This window comes from Primulina tabacum, chromosome 18, assembly GCF_025594145.1.
Source record: "Primulina tabacum isolate GXHZ01 chromosome 18, ASM2559414v2, whole genome shotgun sequence".
Taxonomy (NCBI): Eukaryota; Viridiplantae; Streptophyta; class Magnoliopsida; order Lamiales; family Gesneriaceae; genus Primulina; species Primulina tabacum.
In genome coordinates this window covers 30,882,849-30,905,934 of record NC_134567.1, presented here as the reverse complement: position 1 = coordinate 30,905,934, position 23,086 = coordinate 30,882,849, and the positions used below count along the sequence as shown (strand labels likewise).

Genomic DNA, 23,086 nt, shown 5'->3' with positions numbered 1-23,086 from the left:
GGGGGATATGACTAAAGTATATATTTTGTGATATAAAGTGTTTGAGTATTATTTGTATTGGTGAGAGTTTATAGCGTAAGAGTGTGGAAGATGTTTAAAGGAATGAAAAAACCTACAAAAAAGTAGACAATTTTGGAAGTCTATAATTTGCGCTAGAGTTTGTCAAACACAAACTCGGAAGGCGTTCAAGCACGATAGTTATCTGAGAATACATTCTGGAAAAGTCAAGCTAAGTGACAGGCTCGATCGATATATGTAACCCTCAACGCATGAACGTGCATTCTAGAAATTTCATGGTAGTTGTCTCCGGATGGACATATGGAACCAAAAATAAATACCAACATGCCCGTTTCGAGAAGAAATTTATGCAATGCTTACAAACAGCGCATCTTCTTACTCTTGACAAAACCCAAAACCATCTTTTTGCTTAGCCACCGAGATATATAACCAATCATATATACATATTACATATATAATAGTTAAAAATGTGAAAATAGAGACTAAATTTTATGAAATTTAATACACATATTTGGGGAAAGCTCTACAAATCATTAATATCTAAGCCAAGAGCCAGAAGTTCTTGTGCCATCTGGTGCTGATGAGATACCCACTCACTCCTTTGCTCTGCTTTTGAACTCCAATTGTCAAGCATTCCATCTTATTGATGCATTGTTCCACAAATTCCTCTGTCCCGCTTTTCAAACAAAGGCTGCCAAAATTCCAGACAACACAAGCACACTCAACTAAGAATCCATATACCAAATAATATTTCATGTAATATTGGTGACATTTTGTACAGTATTATATATTTTTCATCTGTGGATATCATGAGTGAGATCTTGTTCCGATAAGCTATGAATTTGGGGATTTACAAAAATTTGGATAAGCTATGATAAATGGATAATGAGCTAACCAGTGGAGTAATGGGGAGAGCTTCTTCTGACCTAAGACCAGAACAGAAACTTCAAGCTTCTTCACCTGGCTCTTCACAGTAGCCATCTTTGGTCCTTCGATTACTAGTACTTCTACTTCCACCTTATTACATTCAAATCCCATAAAACGAAATGAAAATTATTAAAAACCCATCTCCATGTTCTATTGAAGAATATAGAAACAAAATGTTTATGACAATATCAAGTGATAATGAAAAAGCTAAAATCTTTTGAATCCCACGGTAATCTACACACATCTTGACATCTCACCGCACAGTAAAGCAAATTGCAATACGATCATAAGTTTGTGAACTAACCTCGGGCTTAGACGCTTTACAGAGTGAACCAAGTGTGGGAGCAAGAGAATTAGGAGATGAAGAAGAAGGAACAATGTGGAGCAGAGTGAGTACATCTCCCTTATTGGCCACATGAGTAAGAGCCCACATCATTGCGTGCTTCGAATATGAAGATTGATCCACTAAAACCATCACTCTTTTCTTCATAACAAACATCCCATTTTCACACACATTGCTCAGCCCTTCCATTCGCTTCGAGCTACCCGGCCCATACCCCACCCCGCCCCATCTCTTGGAACTTGACTTCCGATATCCTTCTTTGCTACTTAGCTGCCGTAGAAATGAATCTGAACTTGGCATTTTTGTTTTCTGCTCTAAACTTTTGAACCAGAAAAGATTGCTGGTTTTTCTTGAACTATGAGTCAATGCATGTACATAATCACAGGGGGAGGCGGTGGGGTGTGATGAAAAGTTCTTATTTTTAAATGCTACATATAGTCAGAGTGGTATTAACGTAACTTTAAATTGCTCCACGTGAATCTCTGGCTATTTTGTGGACAAATTTTCAAAATTTAAGGAAGATGACGAAATATACGGTGAACTATAAATCATTTGTTCAAATTTCGGGGAAAAAAGGTTGAATTTAACATCCATATTTTGTCTGTAGACAAAAAAAATAAAAAAAACGGTAGGCAATTTTGAAATTCGCCTCTTCAAAAAGTCAAATTTTTATTATTATTTCAAATTTGAAAGAAATATTGGAACCCATCTATCGCAAATGAATTTTATAGCACTTGGTCAAATTTTTAATTCTCGAATTTATGTTATGAGTAGATCTCTTGTGAGACGGTCTCACGAATCTTTATCTGTGAGACGGGTCAACCCTACCGATATTCACAATAAAAAATAAATACTCTTAGCATAAAAGTAATACTTTTTCATGAATGACTCAAATAAGATATCCGTCTTACAAAATACGACATGTGAGATCGTCTCACATAAGTTTTTGATTTATGTTACACACAAAATCTAAGCATGGACAAAATGATTGTTGACTAATTAAAAGGCAATAACAATTAACTCTCAAATCGTAATTAAGTCCGTGACTCATGAAGATAAAGTATATTCACGAGGAAATTGAATGCATTAAGATATGTATCACTTTTTATGAGAAAACTAATTTAGCTACAAAATCTAATGTTAATATTCTTATTATCATTATTACATAACGAAATAAAAAGGTAAAATGAAGTAATCAAAGTGAAAGGAAGCAAACAAGAAAAATGTAATCTCGTCATGTTACAATAGATTTTTATTTTATTCATATAACGTATATGTCTTTAAAAAAAATTTGTTCTTTTTTTACCTGAATTCATCATATTCTCTTAATAAAAAAGATTAAAAAAAATCTATATAAAATTTAAAAGACCAAAAACTTTAAAAAAAAATTTGCAAATTACAAGAATTAAAAAAAAGTTCACTGTAACATAAACAAAAATAAAAAAATTACAAATTATAAGACTAAAAATACAAATTTAATAAAATTAAAAATTTAAGAATATATATAAATTACAAACCAAAAATACTCCCCGGTCTTTTTTTCTACATTGTTTATGTACTATTCTGCCCTCCAATTCGTTTTCACGGATATGATCTAGAAAGAGAAAAATCTAAAGATTCTATATCTATAAATATGCATCATATATTATTATTGTATATATACTATATAGTATTATTCTGTTTGTGTTGAGTCAAGTTTTCCGGGCCTTGTTGTACGTTTTTCTTTACAATATTTTTTGTCCGATATTTCGTGTCCTGTCCAGGGGTGTCAGAGTAACATTCAGTCGATGTCTTTACTTATATGGTCTCAAATTTTGAAACGAAATGTAAGAATATTAGTTTACAAGTGAAAGAAATCTCCTCGCAATACAGTCGTACTTGAACACACGGTAATCTTCCAATTCTTTAATCTTTTGATCAAACAGAACTTCAAAAATAATCGATACAGTCATGTTCAAAGAGAAAATCAATGGTATTAACGGTACTCTATTTTTTTTCTTTTGAAAAATTTTGTGACTGTTTTACATTGTAAGATTCTAATTATACAAATTCATTATCAAAGGGGGTTATGTGAATTGAAAGGGGAAGAAACTGTACCAATCAGCTTCCAACGTCCTAATTGGTTACCAAAGAATCATGACAAATTGCCAAGTTTGAGGCATTTTTTAGCTGCACATATAGTCAACTGTCAACATAATCTTGTGCTCTATTCAATTTTGGGAGGGAAACTCATTGTAAATCCTGTTTACTCCGAAGGTTCATCGAACCAGCTGAACCATAATGGCTGTCGTTTAACTGAACCAGCTGAACCATAATGGCTGTCGTTTAACTGGGCTAGCCGTCGTCAACATGATTAGCTTTCGTTATTTGAGACCTTTCATCTGAAATTTTCATAGCCAAGAGAAGCATCCAATTTGTAGGCATTGTATTGCTCCAGGTAGGATATTTCTTCTAATGACATTGTTGATGAGCCGGAAGTCAAATAATGGCGAGAAGCACGGGCTCTAGTAGATCAGGATAATATTATTAGCAAATCAATTATAGATATAAATGCTACAAATCAACTTATATGATTGCTGGACTCGCACTCGGACATGCAAAATATACCTTCTTCGTTTGTTATTGCCAACGCTTTCAGATAAACGAGAGGTTTCAAATCTTGAAATCTGGCTTAATGTTGAAAGGTATTCATGAAATGCTTCACCCTTCACTGCTAGGTATGATCTCGATTGAACTACAGATTCGAATATATTGCAAATATGTGGATCTGATTTGCTGCATTGCAGAAAAAATTACAAAAATAGCATTATAACAAGAAGCTGCATATAACCAAAAGCTACCCCGTATGTCGTTGAATTAGGCCGATGAATTAGGCCGTTCTGCAATTCACTTGCATTATCGTATAAAAATATGGCGAGTAAAAGCAGCATGGCAAGTGCCACCAAATATGGTGGGTGAGTTAAAAACATCATACCATGTTAAGAGATTGGAGCTTTTGGTTGTTTTTGTGTCTGATAACTCAACCATTTTGCGCTCCAGACTAGACAATTTCCCAAGCGCAATCGAGCTTACTGAGGATGATAGCATTTCTGTGGTCAGATCCAAGCTGATTGCAGATCCTGTGATTGACCCTAAAGACGCAATTTCCTTGGCATAAAAACACATCCCATGTTGAGCAAGAACAGATGACATCTTCAATTGGTCATCATGAAAACTATATGAATGAGTTTTTTCACATGGACTCATCAATGGTCGCAAAGAATCCTGCGATATAAAAACAAATCATTATGCTCATCAAAATCATATGCAGAAAGTAGTATCAATATGGAATTGAGCACTCACATAGAGTAGAGTGTGGCAATCATTGAGTAAGATATCGGTGTTTGAAATTACATCAGTTATTCCATGCGACAATTTCAGAATTTGCCAATAACTTTTCTCCTCTGTAGTGACATAATTCCTCAAGTCCTTGCATTGACTACGCAACCGATTCCAGGATTCTTGCACAGAATCAAAAACATTATCAGTTTTATGTTGGTTGTCAAAGGATTTCAATCTACTTACAAAATCCACACAACTACACTCGTCTAACACTTGATACTCTCTTGGGACATCTGCCTCACATTTTGATAGAGACTCTCCAACCTCCTCTTGATAGACAAAAGCTACACCAGTCTCAGAATGATTTCCAAACATTTCCTGGTCAGTGGGAATTGCATGGAATGATTCATTATAGTAGGCACCAACTGTAGCTTCCAGGACAGGTAATGTATCTTGGACAAATGAATTAGCAGCAGTTGCATTTGCAAAATGACCATAAGATACTGTTGTTGAGTATAGATCTGTATCATGGATAAGCTCTGTCTCGGGAACATATGATGATTCTGGCACACACGATATGTTGGGTGACTTGCAGATGTAATCCATACATGAATAATCAACTCCTTCAGAAAGCTGAAAACAGTGTTCTTCCAACTTGTCTACAACAGAACTGTAGATTAGCTCAGTTGGAAGGGGGCCTATTTGAGTCGTTAAGCAATGGGAAGCTAGCATTTTGACATCGACATCTAGTAATCCACCTGAATCTAGGAGAGTACTGCCACCCAAAAACTCATCTTCAGAATCTGAAGAAAGAACTGTATTGGTTTTTCTCCGACGACGTTGCCGTCCAAATGCAATAGGGGAGCAAGAAGAATCGAAAAGCTCAAGGTTGGCATCAAAAGCTGTATATTCAGCTTCATCCTGATGCGATGTGTTCAAGCTTAACATTGCTTTCTTTTTCGCCACAAAGGGATCTAGTTCATCATTCTTCCTACGGATATTTTCTGCTATACTGTCATTTAGTTCCTCACAATTAATTGGGATTTCTTCTGTCAAAACTAAAGAATTAACCTCCTTAAACACAAACTCGGAAAGCTGTGAAAAGTATCCCCAGGGGATCATTTTAGGTAGGATGTGGTGCCCAGCGTCAAGATCAAAAGGAACCGGGTTGTATGTTGTATAAAGTTTATTGCCTGGACAATTAATACATTAGGTGTACATGAAATCAAGATGGCAAAGCAAGTTGAACAAGAATAATAACATGAATTAAGCAAGCCCAAAATTTTTACATACTCATGCAATATGCAAGTACTTGAATGCGAATAAAACATGAAACCTGGTGGAAAAACTCGAGAGAAATTGGTTCCATCAATTCACAGAACACGCAGAGTATTGGTGCAGATGAATCGATGAAATATAACAAAATTGATTTCTAGGATTTAAGCTTATGAATAAATTTCCAAGTCCTCATTTCAATGTACATGAATGGCAATGAGGCCTAAAGCAGTTAGTTGAATGTTATCCTTGAATTTATACATAAATGTTACTCATGGTCAAAAGAAGCCAGAAAGCATCTATTATCTTATTGGGCAGACACATTTATCTAAAGAAAAAAATTGATGGTTAATTTTTGACAGGAGAAACCAAAGAACATAAGGATTGGTTCAAAAATAGAAGATCTATGCCTAGTAAATCCATCAAGACGCATCACAACTTTATCAACAGAGAGAAATTGAAACATCAGTATTGGTCAATGATTATAACCTCTCTTCGTACTTTGTCCACAGCACCAAAACTGAAGAAGCATGATGGTTTTACGAATGTCTTTTTGACAATGATCGACAAATCTTTCCACCAAGAAAGGATGGATTTTGATATTTTCTGCAGCACAAATCTACAAGGGTGTGATAATATAGTCTGGATGGAAAGTACTCAGACGGTATTTTGATTGCATAATTCACTAGGAATGCATACCACACTAATATGTCCAAGAAGATCTTTCAATGATGGCAGAAAAAAGCTCAACTCTAACCTGTCCAAACTCTTAGGGAGGACAGGACTATTACCTGCATATCAAAAAAACAAAAACAAAAAGAAAAACGGAAAGAAAGAAAGAAATACAATCAATTAACCAGTCAACTGGCAAGGAAAATAAGGGTGTAAGTATGACGGATGAAACTTCTTACTGTTGCTAGTTAATATCATGGGCCGCTTTGCAGTCTCTGCTAGTTGTTGTATAGTCGATATAAAACCATGATCTTCACATAGAGTAGCATCCACATCCTCAAAAAGAATCATTGTCTTATTCCCATTTTGACACTTATCAGCAAGGTTATCTCCTGAGGTTATTTTGTCCGACAATGCATCAGCATTTTGTGAATCTTCCTTATCCAATAAAGGTGTCATCTCCAAAACTTCCATGTCAGGGCAATGAGTCTTGGTATTGACAGGCGAAAAGAACATTGAAAGAGACTTGTCCGAATTTATAGGGTTTCCTGATGTTCTGAAAGAAAACCAGGCGAAAAAATATACGAGTTTGTTTTCCTACTAAAGATCTATTTCATTTTAGCCTTCCAAGATTAGTTTAAATTTAAAAAAAAACAAATCAAAATTGCAACAGATATGCTTACACATTCATTTTTCAAAATGGTTAGTATCAGAAACTTAAAATGGTTAGCGCTTGATACTTCAATGTGCTCTAAATTTATGTTGCGAGAGTAATAACCACCCACATTTTCTTGTAATGGATTTTGAATGATTAAACGCGAGAAACGAATACACATGTTAACCTATTACAACAACTTCCTTATATCAAGCAATTTTACCACATGAAATACAATTTTCTTAGAAGGCTGTATAGAGTACTAATGGCAACTCATACATGGCTAATGAAATCGAATCTCATGAGGTAAAATTCATAGAGAAAATACTGCTTCAGACACCCACACATTGACCCATCTCTATCTTCCAATATTATAAAGTCAAGTAAATGTGAGAGATAAGTGTATGGAGACTGGCTATGAGCAGACTAGAAATCAATGCTGGATGAGTTATCCAATACGTTAGCACAACTCCCGTCTAAGGTATGATTCTGCTCCACTTTAGCGAAAACGAACATTCGACATTGACTCATTGGAGCCGCAAAGATCAGTAATGTGTATTCCTGATTGACCATACAAAAGTTACAAACTAGCCTTCCAAATGAGATTCATTTAAAAAGAGGCTTTCATTCAGAATTTTTAGTTGCTTTAGCTCGTGCACTCATTCCATCCAGTAGTCTATCACCTACACAGCACCTTTATTTGATATTTTTTGTCCCTCCCCATCTACCTGCTCTTCTGGAAACCCAGTATTGTACAAACACCGGATAGAGTTCTCATGTGGAGTCCTTTTACTTTCTTCAAACTTTATCTCACTTTGGTTCTCAGTTTTTCACTAAGCTATCTCATATATATATTCAGCCATATTAACAATAAAAATTAGTACAGGAATGTGTTTCTGCTAGCAAGAGAAAAACCAGACACTTGCTTTTGTAAAAACTTTGGCCGTTAAATGTAGGAAAAGTTTGAGACAAACCGTTGAAGCCAATGAGATTCCACAGCCTCGCCAAATTTTTGCTTTACAAGAGCTCCATTTCTCCAATCTGATGCATTAATCTAGACAGACCAGAAACATAAATTAGATGTCTTGTGTCCTCACAGCTTTTATACAGCTAAATGGTAAGGTCATATAGAGCAATAGAGTTAGTGAACTATTTTCCAGATAAAGCAGAGGTAGCTAATAAACAAGTTAAAGTTTGTTCCAGGAGTGTAGTCAGCAACCGATTCAATTTCTTCACTGGCGTCAAACATTTGATCCTAAATATCAATCAACAGATCTCGGATCTGACTTACCCATGAACCATGATAAACAAAATCCATTTTTGGTTTAAACACAGAGGGAGGAATGAACAATGGGAATTCAACCATGCCACAACTGAAAATCTCCTAACTATGACATATGGATAACAATTCAGTTTTACATTCTGCCACATGAACTGCATGCTAACAAATCATTTTCATACGTGGCATGACGTTAAAAGGTATTTATGACTGATGTATACCAAAGTTGCATAGCGTGAACCTTAAGCAAAGTCGTTCCAGTATAAGAAGTACCTCAATTATCTGAAATCCATGTTCTCTTGCACAAGCATAGATAGCAGCAGACTTCCCACTCTGCAAAAGCCAACTCTTTCAGATACCAACAATCAAATAAGCTTCGAAAGTAGAACTGCTGAAAAAGGAAATTTATGCATTTGATATAGTATGTTCACAAGAAGGAACTAATACCAGAAAATACCATAAATTATTAAAGAGATGGAACTTTTAAGCTAATTGTTGATCAGATATTAAAAGGGTAATGGAAAAATGGGAAGGTGGAATACTGGATCAATTTATTTTTTAGCTATTTTTCCTACGTCCGGTCAATTGATTACAGTCACTTCGCAGGCAAAATCAAACTTTACAAACGAGCAAGCAGGAAACAGATGAAATCTGCTACATACCCCAAACGGTCCAGTAACTAAGAGAACGTTCTTCAAGCTGTCGTCACCATCTGTAGTATCTGAGTCACAGTCACTTTGCAGACAGTAGTGACCATCATCTTGAGTGAGGCATTTATCTTCATCAATGTAACCCCTACTCGCCGGAGAACCCTTTTTCTGCCAGAGTTGAAGCCATTCACTTAAAAACTTCACTGATTCACCATTACCACATATCTGTCATGAAATTCATATGACTGTATTAAAAAAGAGACAAAAAGATCAAGAATGTCAAAGATCAGAAACTTTAAGAGCTTATAATCTAATTAATAGGGAAGCATTGATCATGTTCCCATAGACTAGTAACTCGTCCAAAATGGGTAACAGAAAAAAGTAATGCTCAACTTAAACAATAAGCATACTGACAACATCAACAAGGCATCCTATAGGATTCCAAGTAGGTGAGGAATGATTTCTTGTCCGGTATTCAATCACAGAAAGAAGGTATAACATGCTGCTTCCACAGAGCAGCTCAATAAGACACGAATTGATACCAATTAATGGAAAACTTTGTGCTTTGCTTTAGAGGAGTTTGCTTGAGTCACCAAAATAATTCTAAATAAAGTGAATGAAATGTAGACTAACATAGAGTAAAGTAAACTAAAAATTGTGCCGTAAAGAAACCATCAAGCATCCCATCAAAGTTATGCTCAATTAAACTCTTTTGGCTTTAAAACATATAATCTAGGTTCCTTGAACTGACCTCTATGTCTGGATTTCAATTACTACCAATGAAGCACAAATTTAAAGCGAAAAAATTGATCTACACTAGAAAAACTTTTAATGCACTTTCAACAAGAACCCACTAATGCTGTTGAATTTGACAGACAGATGCAAGAAACTGTAATTAATAGAGAAGGCTTCACTTGGGGAAAAAAAGTGTAAATGCTTGCTAAAATGGAGAAGCAGACATGCAAACTACTTAGGTAGTGTTTGCAAAAGCTTATTTTAAATGCTTCCAAGCTTCTGGCCAATAAATGTTTGGAAATTGTATGTAGAAGCTGGGAAACACTTAAAATAAGATATTGCAAACACTACTTTAATATCGTGTATCAACTGAAAAAGAGATATACATAATTGGTCTCTTCAGAAAATTGAAGTTATCACTAACACATCCTACAGAAATGATACATATAATTGCCTTGAAAATCAGTCGAATGTCACGTAAAAGAAATTAAACCTGCTTGGCATTATGAGGTCGGTATTTGTCGGTCCATAGGCAATTTTCATGCTGATTGTGACTGGTATTGTAATTAGACATAATCCTGGATTGGCAGCAGGAAGAAATACAGATAAAATGGTCAGATATAAACAGGAATGACATCTCCATGGAAAAAGTAATATGTTACCTTTCCTGGAGGTTGGAATCCAAGTTTCCGCAGCTAGAATTTCCAGCAAATAAATCATTGCTTTCAAGTGTGAGATCCTGCCAATGATGAAAGTAATGGTCTCTGGCCATGTTCACATTGATTTTGCCATGATAGACCAGACATAACTTTTTTTAAAAGAAAATACAAGAAGAATCATCAATAATTCCAGTGAATTTTCATATGCATCAGACACTTCTTTAAAGGAGCTCAATAGAAAGAAATGTCCAGTGAGATAGGTGTCGTGTCATGCTAGACATTCCAATTCTGAAATCGTGAGTACAACACCAGAAGTGAAAGTGAATATTACCACTGCAATTTGAACTGATGAAGCAAGTATCTCTTCTTTGTTGTATCTTATCATATCCACATCCTTCAGGTATGCATCACATAGTACTCTATTACCATCCGATGGTGAGGATGTAATAGGATGTAAACATTCAGGTTGATCAAGCGACCACATTGAAACCTCTTTCAGTTGAATAGAGCTCTGATGAGAGTTTGGGTGTAATGAAGTTCGTGTGAAACGAGAGCCACTCAAATAATTATCAAAACTCAAAGACTCAACTGATCCTTCATAAACTGGAGAGCATTGATAGTAAAGAGCATCGCTGACACTTGTTTCTGGAAATCGCAAATGTCCCCAATCAAGCTTTATGTGGTCCTCCTGGGTGTGCAGATTACAAATGGTAAATATTTTTTTACTAAAATGTTTTCACAGAAAAAAAAGACAAATGACATCCCAAACACTAATTTGGATTAAAAAAAAACAATTGGATAAATACCTCAACATTTTCAAATACATGGATAGGATTGAAAATAATGCCTTTCTCCTTTTTCTCAAAAAAGGACCACTTGCTATCTGAACCAGTCAAGTCTTGGTTGTTTTTCCCCGATTTCCATGATGTGAAAAATGGATGTACTTGTTTTCCAGCAAATATACGAGAATTTTCCTAAAAAGTGCAGAAAATCCTCAAAACCGACAATTATCATGCAGAGTTCTTGAACACATTTAAAAGCCAGAAGGTGTTGAGCAAGACAAGAGAAAAACATCCAATTTATATTAACTACCTCTGCAGTCAATTTTGCCTCCAATCTTAGATTAGGGATTGTTGGCAACTGTTGTTCATCCGGTGTAAGTTCAAATGCAATTTCAGTTGAACACGACTTTCTGGAACCATTTTTTGTCTTTTTGCTCGGCGTTGAGTTCATTTTTTCCTCTTTTGGACTAGCGTTATGCTGCCTCTTTGGCTTCTGAGGTGTACTTTTTCCATCTAACCGAGTCATAGTTAACAAATATTCAGGCATGCAGGATTCAAAATAAAAAATCTACAGAGTTCTCTCACTTGTCAAATGCCGTACATGTATTATATCACATCGTCATCATGTAGAGTGGCGGATAACAACATAAAATTTTAGAAGAATAAATTAAGGAAATTTACATGCTGGTGATATGGATTGAGAAGGAAAAAGTATTTGAATGTATTATTCTTTACCAATAGAGATGCATCTAATTAAAAACACAGAAAAAAACTGACTTGTAAATTTAAATATTAGGTGTTATATAGATTCCATCCCTACCCCTATTTAAGGGGGGTGGATTTTGGAGTCATTTGACAGTTTCAAGAATTTTCCAAAGATCTGAATATATCTAATCAAAAAATTGATGATCTCTGTAAATTCTACCTTTTTCAAGTATTAACTGCTTATTGACTCCTGTAATGCTCGAAAGTAATCACAAAACCCTTAAGAAAAAAATAGGCATAAAACCCTGTGATTTTAAATTTATTGTTAAAACCTCGATGTCTTCCGATGGCGCACAAGTACGCACATGTTCTGCACGTATTTATAGTTCTTTTACTTTTAAATCAACCACGCTAACATAATACACCTTTTAGCCTACTAAAATTGGAAGTTCGTTCATATAAATTGCAAATGTAATAAAAGAAGATGATTTGTGCTAATTGTTACCTTTTAAACCTTTCTTTCTCATAGATGTTATTAGACGGAGAAGAACCAAAAACCTTCAGACATGCATTTGAGTCACAGATTGCAAAGAAAAGAGTCCAAAAATTATAAATGAAAAACATGTGTGTGTTCAATCACAAGGACTTTTAGATGCATATTTTAGAATCAGATAGACTATGTGTCTATCTTTTTCAAGGGATTTTTTAGCTATTTTTGAATATCAATGGGGGCAAAATACACTTTACCCTCTTTTGCATATAAGCTAAATCATTCCCAACTTTATTCATTTGATCTAAAAGACTAAAACAATATCATACATTAGGGCCCACAAAAAACTGTGCAGCCTGCAAGTCAGTCCCTTACACAGAGGAAGCGAAAAGCATAGAGCAATTCAATTAGTCAGGCCCTCTAATCCATTATATTTAAAACTTACTAGTACCAATGGGTGCTCATCGTAGAATGGATAAATCATCACCATTACTTAATCTGGCACCTCTCAAAAGATTTTCTTTGACAAATCCTCTTTAAGACCACATTTTGACATGCCATTGCAAAATTAAAATATGAGCTAAGAAAACATACTGGCAACGGAGCTTGAAGGCGAACAAAATTCATCATTTTTTTCAGGTGAATCAACATGGACCAGCTGGTTTCGCTGCTTCTTGTTCTGCCCCCGTTCAGAGGCCTTCACAAAAAAACTTGACTCTACAATAAATTTAAAAAGCAATAGAGTCATATACCATTTAATCCATGTTTCTTCACCTATTAAATATCCCATGACATTATAAATCGAGAAGCGACAATATTAACATAATCCCCGCTGTTGCTTGACAAGGATCAAACAAAAGGTAAGATGAAATTGATAAATGTTCACTTACTAATAGTAATTGGGGGATCATCAAAGTCCACTTCTTTGCTTGAAGTCTCCTGGCTAATATTTTTAACCTGAACTCAAAGCACAGGAAAGCGAGAGGAAACAAGGCTGCTTGGGTTATACGTAATTTTTCAACTAAATTTTATTTATCACCATATATTCAGGTAAAAACCATGCAATACAGATGCCAAATACTTGCTTATGCCAGTTGTATACTTAGCTGTATTTACAATCATTCATGATTTAATGAATTCTTGAATTACTGAATCAGCATTTTAATATAACTTGTTTAAACAAAAAACCATTACTGTTAGAAAAACATCAATACAGTGTGTGCCAGAGACAGAATTACAACAACAGCAGTCTTATGATCATCAAGAAGACTAAACAAGCACTCCAGGCAACAATTAACTCGATACAGCCTCTACTAAGCTTACAAACTCATTAGTACCAAACCGGCACCGTGCAGGACAAAATATTATTTACTATAAAGCACCAGCACAAAAAATCATAAATTTTTGGAAAATATTTGAGGTTGAAACCATTGAGTACCCAATTCTAAATGCTGAGAAAATAAATGGACCCTTTAACACTTTACTTGGTTCTTCGCATTTCGTGCTCGTTTCGCCAGCCACGGGTTCAAAATTTGAAAAAATTGCCGCTACGTATTTTTAATTAATCCGCAAGTCAAAAAATATTAATTTTTTGAAAGGGAAAAGGAAGGTTCGATCCACTATTTTCCCTAATCTTCCCAGTGACAATGTCCTAAACTCATTGAGGTAGCAACAACAAGCTCTTCATCAAAACAAGCAAAAAGTGCCGATCAAGTCGAGCAATTAATAAAGTACGAGGTATACCACAAACCTTTGTAGAAGAACCTGGCGGTGTCGTTTTTTTTTCAGAATTAGGCTTTCTCTTAGTTTTCCTGCGTTTTTCTATGCTGCCACACTCCTCCTCTTCCTTCACCTCCTCTTCTTTATTCCCGTTTCCAACCTCGATTTGGATCAGATCGCAATTCTCAGCTTCCTTGACTGAGCTCTCCTTGTGAGGAAAGAGCGTGGATTGTACCATTCGCCGCCTGACTCCCATCCCCTCCATAGCAGAATTAAGGTTGGATTTTGACCGATCTCTCGCTCGATTACGTCGGGGAGAAGGGGAATTTCGATTCACGAGAGAATTGGTGAGCCAGAAATACTTAAAAACTGAATCGCACTTTCACCCCTGAAATAGGGAGCAAAAAGTAAATATTGAAAGTGGTAGGATTCCTGGAACCGGTGGAAGCGTTAGGTTATCTGTCGTTTGGATTTCCCGCGCGGTTCTGGCTTTTTTATTTTTTCCCGCGCTTGTATTCTGGACTTGAGCACATTGTCGTCGATTATACTTTGCCCGGCCCAATTTGTAATTTTTGGATCGGGTTTATTTCACAATGCACACTATTACAATCATCAGGGACGACAATAAGTCGAGACTGAATACCTGACCTATTAGGATTCTAAAGACACATCCCCGTCCCGATCCCCGTCCCGATCGATTAGTTAGTTATTGCCATATTAAAAAGTTCCTTTACAGATCGAATACAATCTCAAATAGCATATGTATTTGTCATGATGAATACCAGGTATGCATGTACTGAGCTAATTGTTCTTATGATTCAAAAGCAAGAATAACTTTGGTTCTTCTAAATTATATTTACGTTCGACACATATAATGTATATTTAATATCTAAAAGTACATTAATATCTAAAAAGGGATACATCATGATAAAGTGGCATAATTATTGAATAATAAGTAATATGTTACAAAATATGTCAAAATTATATGTCATCTTGATTAGCATTTCATGTCTTTTGGAGTGATAAAAACTTTGAATTTGCACCAATTTCGATATCTTTATCAAGAATCACTTGATTTTTTATGCCGACACCATCAGACAGTTTATGGGCTTTAGTCATATCACTCGTTAATCCCTTTGAATCAACATTCTCTTTGCTTTTGCCCCATATCACGGAGTAAAGTCCAAACACTATAACGACGGCTCCAATTAAACTACAATTTCAAAATAAAAGAACCCAAAATTAATCAATCACTTCACTAGCCTTATTTGCCGAGATAACTCAAAAAATTCAGAGTGAAATTTAACATCATTTAGATAATTACCTTCCAAGGTGAACCTGCTCGGACAAAACAATGGCTCCCAAGATAGCAGTAATGATCATACTCAAAGGGCTAAATGCGGTAACGAACACCGGACCCCTTGCTTTGTTCACTACACTTTGCAGGTAGTATGCAATTCCAGAGCAAACTATTCCCTTTTTGTCATCAAAATAAATATTAATTTGCTGTAATCTTCTCTTTTTTAAAAATAAAAATAAAATAAACTCACAGCATATGCAGCAGCTAGAAGCCTTAAATCAAATCCAATAACCCAAGCACTCCTGTGTGGTTCCGCTATCGCGGCGACTATTCCACCTTCCACCGTCCCCATTAAACATATCAAAGATGTGAGAGATAGTTCTGCTGGGTATTCCTTCAATGTTTTATTCTGTACAAAAATTGAACTCCATTTTTTTTCGATCTCAAGACTGATAATGCAGCAATAATTTAATGATTCTCTAATAAATAAATAAAAAAAACCCACTTGCAAGATAAAGAACATAGACCAGCCCACTATACAAGACAACACCATAATAGTGCCTGTGATCCAATGCTGATCAGCAGAGACGGCAGCGGTTTTTTGGTGGCCGCCGCCGTGAGAGTACCACAGAATATCCACAATGGGGCCTTTGTATAATGTCATTATCATTGCTCCCGCCACTGTCGCCAATGTACCGATCACTTTAGCCAAGCTGTACGTTTTTTTTAGATTGACTTTCTCCAACCTGAGGAATAGTACCAAAAAGTTTGCACTAAATTCATTTAGAAATTCTTTTATATATAAAAAAAAAATTTACATGGCTTTCGCCTATGATTTCCTGTTACCTTTGAAACAAATAGATTAAATCACTCGAGGTGATTGATCCAACATGAAGCTAATTTCAAGAACACTAAATTGAGGGATCTTTAATTTTATTTCAAAAACAATAATTAAAGAAACGTGAAATGCTTCTGATCTCACGACCAATATATTCGAGCATTGTGTGACCAAGATTTATCAATTTATATTAAAGTCAATGGAGAGATATTTGTACCTGAATATTACTGCCAATATGAAAGTGAAGGCAGGAAGAACATTAACAATGGCAGATGCAAATGTAGCAGACGTATACTGCATTCCCATATAATACAGGTTCTGGTCCAGCACCGGCCTGTTAATTAATCAATTAAAAGGTTTAATAAAAAAAATTATTATTTTAATATTGCAAGAATATAATAATGGCTTGCAAGAACAATAAACGAAAAATTAAAGAAGGATACATATAATAGAATTAAGAGAAATATTCGAATTAAGTTAGATGGAATCGGAAAGCAAAACACTAGTGACATTATGCAATTTTTCTATATATTGAGAATAGGTCTCTTGTGAGAAGGTCTCACGAATCTTTATCTGTGAGACGGGTCAACTCTACCGATATTCACAATAAAAAGTAATATTCTTAGCATAAAAAGTAATATTTTTCATGGATGACCCAAATAAGATATTTGTCTCACAAAATACGACTCGCGAGACCGTCTCACACAAGTTTTTGTCATATTGAAATTACCAAACTGCCACGAATAGTATGGATTATTTTAGAATAATAAAAAAATATGTTTTTTTATTAACCATATAGTCTCTTCAAGTAGAACTTTAATAGTTCCTTCACATATGCCAGCGCTTGAAAATATAGATGGAATGTTGAAAAATGCCGACATAGAGCAAAAAAATAACGACATGTCTGACATCACGTCAATAATTAAAAAAAACTCAAAATGAAACAATTTAGTTAATCACAAAAATTATTACCCCTTAAAAAAATATTTGAGGCGAATTTATTATATATGAAATTAAAGACATGCATGTCTAACAAAGAATATATATTGTTGCTGTAAGCTTCGGTAAGATAAAACATGTGAGAAGTCGGAGGACATTACTCGAGGAAAGCAAGCACAGCTATCTTCAATAATATTGATTTTGTCACTTTAGGCCTTGTTTTTCTGCAAAAAATAAAAATAACATCACATTAAATATCATATTCACATACTATATGAAAATTAACTACCAGCTAGTACATTTTACCATATAAACTTAAGTATAACTATGTGGTGCCATAGCAGGACCTACGCTCCATGCGAATTTCTCATGATATAACTTTTATCTTATTTTCGTGATCGTTTTGTCGCACACACGCATATATAATATACGTGTGTGTGTGTGTGTGTACCTTTCAAGAAAATATGCGAATGGAGCAAAAACTAGGGTGGCAATTGCATGACGATAGACAACCAAGATCCAGTGACTAAATCCACCCTTCAAAGCAACAAGGGCGATGATGTACATTCCGGAGTAGCCAAATTGAAGCGAAACCATGGCCAGATAAGGCTTCAACTTGTTGAGAAAAGGCGATTTTAGGAGTCCCCATAGACTTTGGCAACCCATTTGATTTCTCTCTTCGCATGGAATACACAAGCATAAATGTTGTGCCTTTTTATACCCACAAAAGCAAAACATAAAGCACAACTTTGATTCCCAAAATACAACGTCATATTTGTGAACCTGGAACCCATGACGAGACTGTGGTTGTGCATATCGATTATATTCTTAACATTCATCTTTCCATTGCCTCGAAATATTAACTCATTTAATTCGTGGTATGCTTCTTTAAATCTGCAATAAATTTTGGAAAAATTGCTTTTTGGTCGTTTATATTTGTTTTTTTCAATTTTAATCGTCTATATTGTCAAATTTCAGTTTTAATTATTATATTTGTTTTTTTAGCAATTTTAATCTTTATTGGATTTGACACTAACGTGACACTAAGACACTTTTGAATGCGACGCTGACGTATAAAATGTTATATCAGCATTCTCGATGAAAAATGACTAAAATTGTCAAAAATAAAAATATATATACATGGGACTAAAACCGAAATTCGTGATATAGATGACCAAAATCGCAAAGTAAAAAAAAAAAACAAAAAAACAAGACCAAAAAAATAGTTTTCTCATAACTTGCTAAAACATATATTTTATGTTTATGATATCTGTTTTGAATCAGAACTCATGACCCGCACTGAAAAATTAGAAAACAATCAGCGCACTAATCTTTTAAATACTTATATAATCTTTTAAATACTTATACAATTTATTAAGCATCGACACTTTTAAAGATTTTTTCTACCCCTTGATATTGTCCACTACTACACTAATCAGTCAAATTTATTGAAAGAACCAATTTTTAATTATTTCACTTAAACTGGAATTTAAATCTTTTTGTGAATTATCATTCGAACTTAATAAATAATAATTAAAAATAATATTTTTTATATGAAATATAAATCAAAACATACATACTATATAGCTGACCTATATTATCAATAATTTATACTAGATTTGGGATTGGGACCGGCTCAAAAACTAATTTTGATCTCCAAACGTGCCAAATTTTTCAAAATATCCTCTCCATTTACTAAAAAGAAAAACGAAATTTTATAAAATATAACTTAAATGTGACATTCGATGAGAATATATAAATTATCACGCCATAATTCATAGAAGTTATACATAAATTATTTATATTTTAAAATAGTTTTCATCAACAAAATTAAAATACTGCTAAAGGACTCTTTGATTAAAAAAAAAAAACTGAAAGAAACCCAAAGATACCAGTCCATAACACTAGGCCACAGGAATTTCACAATTGACTGAAAACAGCCAAAATAAAAATAAATAAATAAAACCATGGATCTCCATCAGATAATATATCGATGTGTATCATACGACGTCCAAAAAAAGGGTGTCCAATATCGTTATCTTTCTAAACAAATTAATTTATCCACTTTGATAGCTCCTTTTGTTAAAATTGTAGAGCTTTAATTCCTGGAAACTTGGCTCATTTGGTAATTTATGTTATATTATTTGGAAGTTTATTGACCAACAAATCTTGTTAGGGTTTAGTGGTTAGTGATTGTAATGTAGGGCTATTGTTTCTTCATTGTGGATGATGAGTGGACACTTTTCTCAAAAATGGAATACATTGTAATCAAGTTGTGTTCTTAGAATCTCAACTTTTAAATTAATCAGTGCTTGTAATTAAGATGACCACTATATCATTGATGATGTAAATATGGTGATTTGGGCAACAATTATTCATACTCGAAACATGGTGTTTGATCTGTCATACGATACGTACAAAAAATTAGATACGGAATTACAAATATTCAGTTCTATTATAAAGGATAACTCAAAATAATGTGTTTTTTATATATATAATTTTTGAGTTGGTATGCAATACTGATTATCCATATTAAAAAAACGACGATCTTATGTAATAATATCTAAAATATAGCGAAATTTTCGTGAAAAAATAGATACAACGTCACTCACTTCCGATCCAACCCTGTGATTTCAAAGTTGGGGTTAATTAGAAATATATTTTCAATTTTAAAATTAAAATAAAAAATGAATTGCAGGTCTCCTTGATTGACATTTTGATATGTAAGCGAAGTGCATCAAATGGAACAATTTATAGAATTAATATAAAATATTTTAATTTTGAGCATAATCGATCACTCCGAATCACATAATTTTTTTATTAAAATTTATAAAATTCCACGGTCGGTGATCATTATTGTGATAACGCGTCACAACAAACATCTTTATGGAATTATTATTTCGTTTATCGAGTAGAACGATTTATACTTTTTCAATCAAATATAAATAAATATATTTGTTTTTTTTACTCATAAATAAAGATATTTGAATAAACACGTGTGTTCAAATCTGATTAAATTAAAGTAGCGTGTGCAAAAGTTTAACAAAAAGTTATTATAATTTTTTATTTTTTTTTTGCAAATTTGTAAAGAAAAAGCTCACAAATATTTTTTTAAAATAATTTATAAATATTATTCAAGACAAGACGAGATAATCGTGAAATGCCATTAAATGAAAAAGAAATTAGTGCTTATCGTGTTAAGATTCCAATGTCCAATTTTGGTGGATTCCATTTTACATACGGGGGGGGAAGAAATATATTATTTTATTCCATTTTATTTTTCACGATGTGTGAATTCACGACCACTGTTTTTCAGGTGTATATTAGATAAATCATCTAGCTAACGCAATAGCTCACAAACTACACTTGTCAGATAAATCACAATGGATAAACGTTGTGCTATAAGCTCCGTCCGATAAGATGTTGATAGGAGAGATCGAACTACTTGTCACTGATCAAATAACAACTTTGAGATGTATATATATGTATCTTTGGCAGGTCATGCATGCATATTGACTATGTTAGATTTTCTTGTTATTTTTAAGTATACTTTTTTTATAATAATTTTTTCAGTAAGAATTATATTGTAAAAATATAAAAGCTTAAATAAAGATGAAATAATATTTCAATAGTTTTAAAATTTTTAAAAAGTGGATATTGTATGATAGTTATAGATAAACTGCAAGCATATGGAAAACGGAATTTTATGATATTTTTATGACAAAAACTTATATGAGACGGTCTCAAAGATTCGTGAGACCGTCTCACAACAGATCGACCTACTCTATTTTTATCAAATAAAATCATGTAACTTTTGTGGAGACCATTATGTATTCTGTAGACATCACACATGACAATGGATAAGAATAATTAGACAGCATCTTATAGCAATACCCTAGTACAAGAAGTCAATTACTCAAAATATTTTTCTCTCCAATTTGTCTATTTTATCGTTGAATATCGACTCACCCTCCGATTGTTCTTACCTAAATTTTAAATTTCTATTTTTGTTCATATTTCTCTAGCCATGCAAATTGCAAATCACCTACCAACACACAAAAGTATTCTATTTGATAAATTATTATTTTCAAAACATGTAGATGAATCACTTGACGTGAAAACAACTTATTGATACTTTAACAAGACAAAGTTGTGTTTAACTTGGCAACCCTTTTTGTTCTCACAATTAATCAGGGTTAATGAGATCCTACATATGTGAGCATTACACTCACTTCATTTCAACGGGTAAGATCTTGCTACATATACAATTTCAAAAAAAAAAAGTTGGTCCTACATATGCATGGGCAAATCTTGGTCATCCATCCTATCATGGGGGCAATGCCCACATGGGTATGATGAAATAAATCATTAATCAGTGTCATGAAATTAGGGGGTGTATTCATTCTATACTTTCAAAGATTTTTAATGACTTTTTTTAAATGATGGACTTTTGTGGAGTTAATAGATTTTTATTGACTTTTATGGAATCTCATAGAATTATAAAACAAATTTCATAGACTCTTATAGACTTTTTTTCAAGATTTTTGTAGACTTTTGTAAACTTTTTCATATAATTAAGTGAATTTTGTTTATAATTGTGATTTATTTTTTTATTAATTTTTTAAAATAATTATTGGACATAGATAACCTCTTCAATTTTAAATTATTATTTTTATTTATGAATGTAAATGAATTTTACTTACTTAAAAGTTAAATCAATTTAATTTGTGAAAAACGACAAATGAAATATCCAATTTATTGAAATCAAAATTTCAATTCTTTATGTCAATTCAACATATTAATGAATAATATTTTTATAAGTTCATAATAAAATTTTATTAAAAGAACACTCGAAATAATGAGTAGTTTTTTATAAAAAAAATCTAATCATTACTGACAATTTGATCAACATCGTTCTACATTCCATTGGCTATGATATACCTCCATGCATTAGAATTTGCTCGTTGTTATTTTTGAGTATTAAATAACTGATCAAAGTCGTCACCTTCATAAACTTGTGCTGATAAAGACAATTGAGTTTCATTATCTAGTTCAATTTGAAATTCATCAAATTGACACTTCTTTCAAAGAAAATTGTGTAATATAGCACATATCAATACAAACCCTGTTAGGGGTGGGAAAAAATACCGAATTTACGGTATACCGAGATTACTATAACAAAAAAATATTGAATTTACCGAATTTTAAATATACGAAGATTTCGATACGGTACGGTAACAATACCGAATTGTTCGGTACGGTAACGATATCCAATTTGAAAATTTTGGTATATATCGAAATAACGGAAAAATAAACAAAAATTTTAAAATATATAATATTTTAAAACAATAAATAATAAATTTTTTTAAAATGTAAGATTTTTTTGGTTCGGTATACCGAAAATTTTGGTATAGTATCGGCATGAATTTTCTTATACAATAATTTAATATATAGATTAACTAAAATTAAAGAAAATAATTAAAAATAAAATGTTATATAATAATTAATAAAAAAACTTAAATTTTAATTATGTTTTTAAAAAGTACAAATAAAAGAAAAAATAAATAGATGAGAAAAGAATGAAAGTTTGTATTGAATTTGGGAGATTTCTCAATTAAATGTACATCCAAATCTTTAGGTTGAATCAAAGACTTTTGTTGACATTTTATTGTTGTACCTTAGACTATAATTCTTGTACTTAATAGAATTCCATAGAGTCATTAAAAGTCTATTGATATTTTGAATACATATAGACTTTTGTAGAGTTTTTAAAAGTCAA

At 33.3% G+C, this 23,086-nt stretch overlaps 3 protein-coding genes across 5 annotated transcripts; all 3 read right to left on the bottom strand.

Moving 5' to 3' along the window:
* Positions 1-405: 405 nt before the first annotated feature.
* Positions 406-1,799, bottom strand: LOC142533302 (uncharacterized). The gene is made up of 3 exons (XM_075640028.1): positions 1,250-1,799; positions 914-1,035; positions 406-709 (listed from the first exon to the last, which is right to left on the bottom strand). Exons 1-3 carry the CDS (start codon positions 1,586-1,588, stop codon positions 559-561), a joined length of 612 nt encoding a protein of 203 aa, XP_075496143.1. The 5' UTR covers positions 1,589-1,799; the 3' UTR covers positions 406-558.
* A 1,367-nt stretch (positions 1,800-3,166) lies between these two features.
* On the bottom strand, positions 3,167-14,752 carry LOC142533546 (uncharacterized). Of its 3 annotated transcripts, none has more exons than XM_075640359.1 (19): positions 14,262-14,752; positions 13,402-13,468; positions 13,106-13,228; positions 11,627-11,829; positions 11,341-11,508; positions 10,866-11,222; positions 10,538-10,614; positions 10,369-10,453; positions 9,153-9,365; positions 8,764-8,823; positions 8,186-8,265; positions 6,796-7,112; positions 6,584-6,675; positions 6,374-6,503; positions 4,631-5,802; positions 4,263-4,552; positions 3,896-4,063; positions 3,621-3,792; positions 3,167-3,586 (listed from the first exon to the last, which is right to left on the bottom strand). In XM_075640359.1, the coding sequence occupies exons 1-18, from the start codon at positions 14,493-14,495 to the stop codon at positions 3,666-3,668; spliced, it is 3,963 nt and encodes a 1,320-aa protein (XP_075496474.1). In that variant the 5' UTR covers positions 14,496-14,752; the 3' UTR covers positions 3,167-3,586; positions 3,621-3,665. The 3 variants fall into 3 exon arrangements, with proteins under 3 accessions (XP_075496474.1, XP_075496475.1, XP_075496473.1); XM_075640360.1 differs by having other exon boundaries at positions 3,167-3,792; positions 10,866-11,045; positions 11,124-11,222; positions 14,262-14,737; XM_075640358.1 differs by having other exon boundaries at positions 3,167-3,792; positions 14,262-14,737.
* A 355-nt stretch (positions 14,753-15,107) lies between these two features.
* On the bottom strand, positions 15,108-18,011 carry LOC142533547 (WAT1-related protein At4g08300-like). Its single transcript, XM_075640361.1, has 7 exons — positions 17,759-18,011; positions 17,469-17,531; positions 16,586-16,702; positions 16,036-16,276; positions 15,781-15,939; positions 15,555-15,706; positions 15,108-15,443 (listed from the first exon to the last, which is right to left on the bottom strand). Exons 1-7 carry the CDS (start codon positions 17,971-17,973, stop codon positions 15,236-15,238), a joined length of 1,155 nt encoding a protein of 384 aa, XP_075496476.1. The 5' UTR covers positions 17,974-18,011; the 3' UTR covers positions 15,108-15,235.
* Positions 18,012-23,086: the final 5,075 nt, after the last annotated feature.